Source organism: Chionomys nivalis, chromosome 3, assembly GCF_950005125.1.
Source record: "Chionomys nivalis chromosome 3, mChiNiv1.1, whole genome shotgun sequence".
Classification (NCBI taxonomy): domain Eukaryota; kingdom Metazoa; phylum Chordata; class Mammalia; order Rodentia; family Cricetidae; genus Chionomys; species Chionomys nivalis.
The window spans coordinates 95,197,163-95,199,378 of NC_080088.1; the positions used below are offsets into that span (position 1 = coordinate 95,197,163).

Here is a 2,216-nt window from a genome sequence, read left to right on the forward strand (position 1 = left end):
TACCAAACTGCTTGGAATTTTGGAGTTGGAGTGTATGATAAAATAACTAATAAGGAACTCACAAGATCTGAGTAAGGTTGGACCTCTCAAGATTTCATCACAGATAGGACTGCCCCAAGGCCTCGCCAGATTGACTACTAACGATGGTGTCATTTTCTTCATCTGTGTAGCCACAGATAAGTTGTCCTTACTCCACCAGATAAACTCCCCCTTGATGTCCGTGGTTCACATACAAAGAAAAGATATGAAAGTGGGGGGAAGTGGGAGATTCCTTAAGAAAAGGGGGTTCAAATAGGAGAGAGAGAAGACTAAGGTATGGAAAGGAAGGGGTGAAAATGACCAAAACATCATGTAAATGTGTGAAATCTGTGAAACAATAAAGACTAAGAAAAGCAAGTAAACAATACACAGCATAAATACGTATGCATACACACCTATATACTTAGATGTATCTGTGTTTCATAATAACAGAATGTTTGTAGAAGTCTATATATTCTTGAATTTTAAAGTGGTCATGATTTCATGCACATATAGTAACCATACCTGATGAAAATTAAAAAAGAATAAAAAATTCTTTTCCCCATTTATTTCTGAAGTTGTGTTTCTGCATCACACTCCTGTCTTCTGGTTCTCTCAGGGGATGAGGAAGGAACATGTGGGGGTGGAACCAGACCTCCCTGGAAGACTTCATCCTTCAAGGACTCTTTGATGACTCTTTCAACCACCTTTGTCTTTTCCTCCTGATCATGCTGGTGTTCCTTACTGCAGTGAGTGGCAACATCCTCACCATCCTCCTCATCTGCGCTGACCCCCATCTTCACACACCAATGTACTTCCTGCTCAGCCAGCTGTCCCTCATGGATCTGATGCATGTCTCCACAACCATTCCCAAGATGGCGACCAACTACCTGTCTGGGAAGAAGTCCATCTCGTTTGTGGGCTGTGCCACCCAGCACTTCGTGTACCTGTCTGTTGGTGGTGCAGAGTGTGTCCTCCTGGCTCTCATGTCCTATGACCGCTATGTTGCCATATGTCACCCCTTACGCTACACTGTGCTCATGAGCAGAAGAGTGGGAGTGATGATGGCTGTCATGTCATGGTTGAGTGCATCTGTGAACTCCCTAATCCACACATCCATCTTGATGAGCTTCCCTTTCTGTGGTTCCAGAATCATCCACCACTTCTACTGTGAGTATCCCGCTGTTGTGAAGCTGGTGTGTGGTGATGTCACTCTGTATGAGACCACAGTGTACATCTGCAGCGTTGCCCTTCTCCTCCTCCCCATCATTCTTGTCTCTACATCCTATGGATTCATTCTGCACAGTGTCATGCAGATACGCTCATCCGGGAGTAAGAGAAACGCCTTTGCCACGTGCAGCTCTCATCTCATTGTGGTTTCTCTTTGGTATGGTGCGTGCATGTTCTCCTATATGAGTCCCCGGTCCCAGCGCACTCCACTGCAAGACAAAGTTGGTTCTGTTTTCTATAGCATCATTACTCCTACCCTGAATCCCCTGATTTATACTCTCAGGAATAAGGATGTTGCCAAGGCTCTGAAGAGAGTGCTGAGGAGAGACATTGTTGCTTAGGGACTGCAATTGTAGTTGTCTGGATACAGTGCTGGGTAGAATATACTCCTTCCATTGATCGGGGGAAACACTATGACTTTTAAGATCCAGATTTCTGATGCTCTTTGAGGAGGACATGAGTGAAAATTTTTATTTATTTATTTATTTAATTTTTTTATTGAAAAAAACTTTTCCGCCTCCTCCCCGCCTCCCATTTCCCTCCCCCTCCTCCCGCCCCTCTCCCCCTCCCCCCCACTCCTCTTCTCCTCCCTCTCCAGTCCCAGGAGCAGTCAGGGTTCCCTGCCCTGTGGAAAGTCCAAGGTCCTCCCCACTCCATCCAGGTTTAGGAAGGTGAACATCCAAACTGTCTAGGCTCCCACAAAGCCAGAACCTGAAGTAGGATCAAAACCCCGTGCCATTGTCCTTGGCCTCTCGTCAGCTCTCATTGTCCGCCATGTTCAGAGAGTCTGGTTTTATCCCATGCTTTTTCAGTCACAGTCCAGCTGGCCTTGGTGAGCTCCCAATAGATCAGCCCCACTGTCTCAGTGGGTGTGTGCACCCCTCGTGGTCCTGCCTTCCTTGCTCATGTTCTCCCTCCTCCTGCTCCTCGTTAGGACCTTGGGAGCTCAGTCCGGTGCTCCAGTGTGA

General features: G+C 46.8%; 1 protein-coding gene across 1 annotated transcript; it reads left to right on the top strand.

Moving 5' to 3' along the window:
- The first annotated feature begins 653 nt into the window (after positions 1-653).
- On the top strand, positions 654-1,589 carry LOC130871379 (olfactory receptor 2AE1-like). Its single transcript, XM_057764719.1, has one exon. It carries the CDS (start codon positions 654-656, stop codon positions 1,587-1,589), a length of 936 nt encoding a protein of 311 aa, XP_057620702.1.
- Positions 1,590-2,216: the final 627 nt, after the last annotated feature.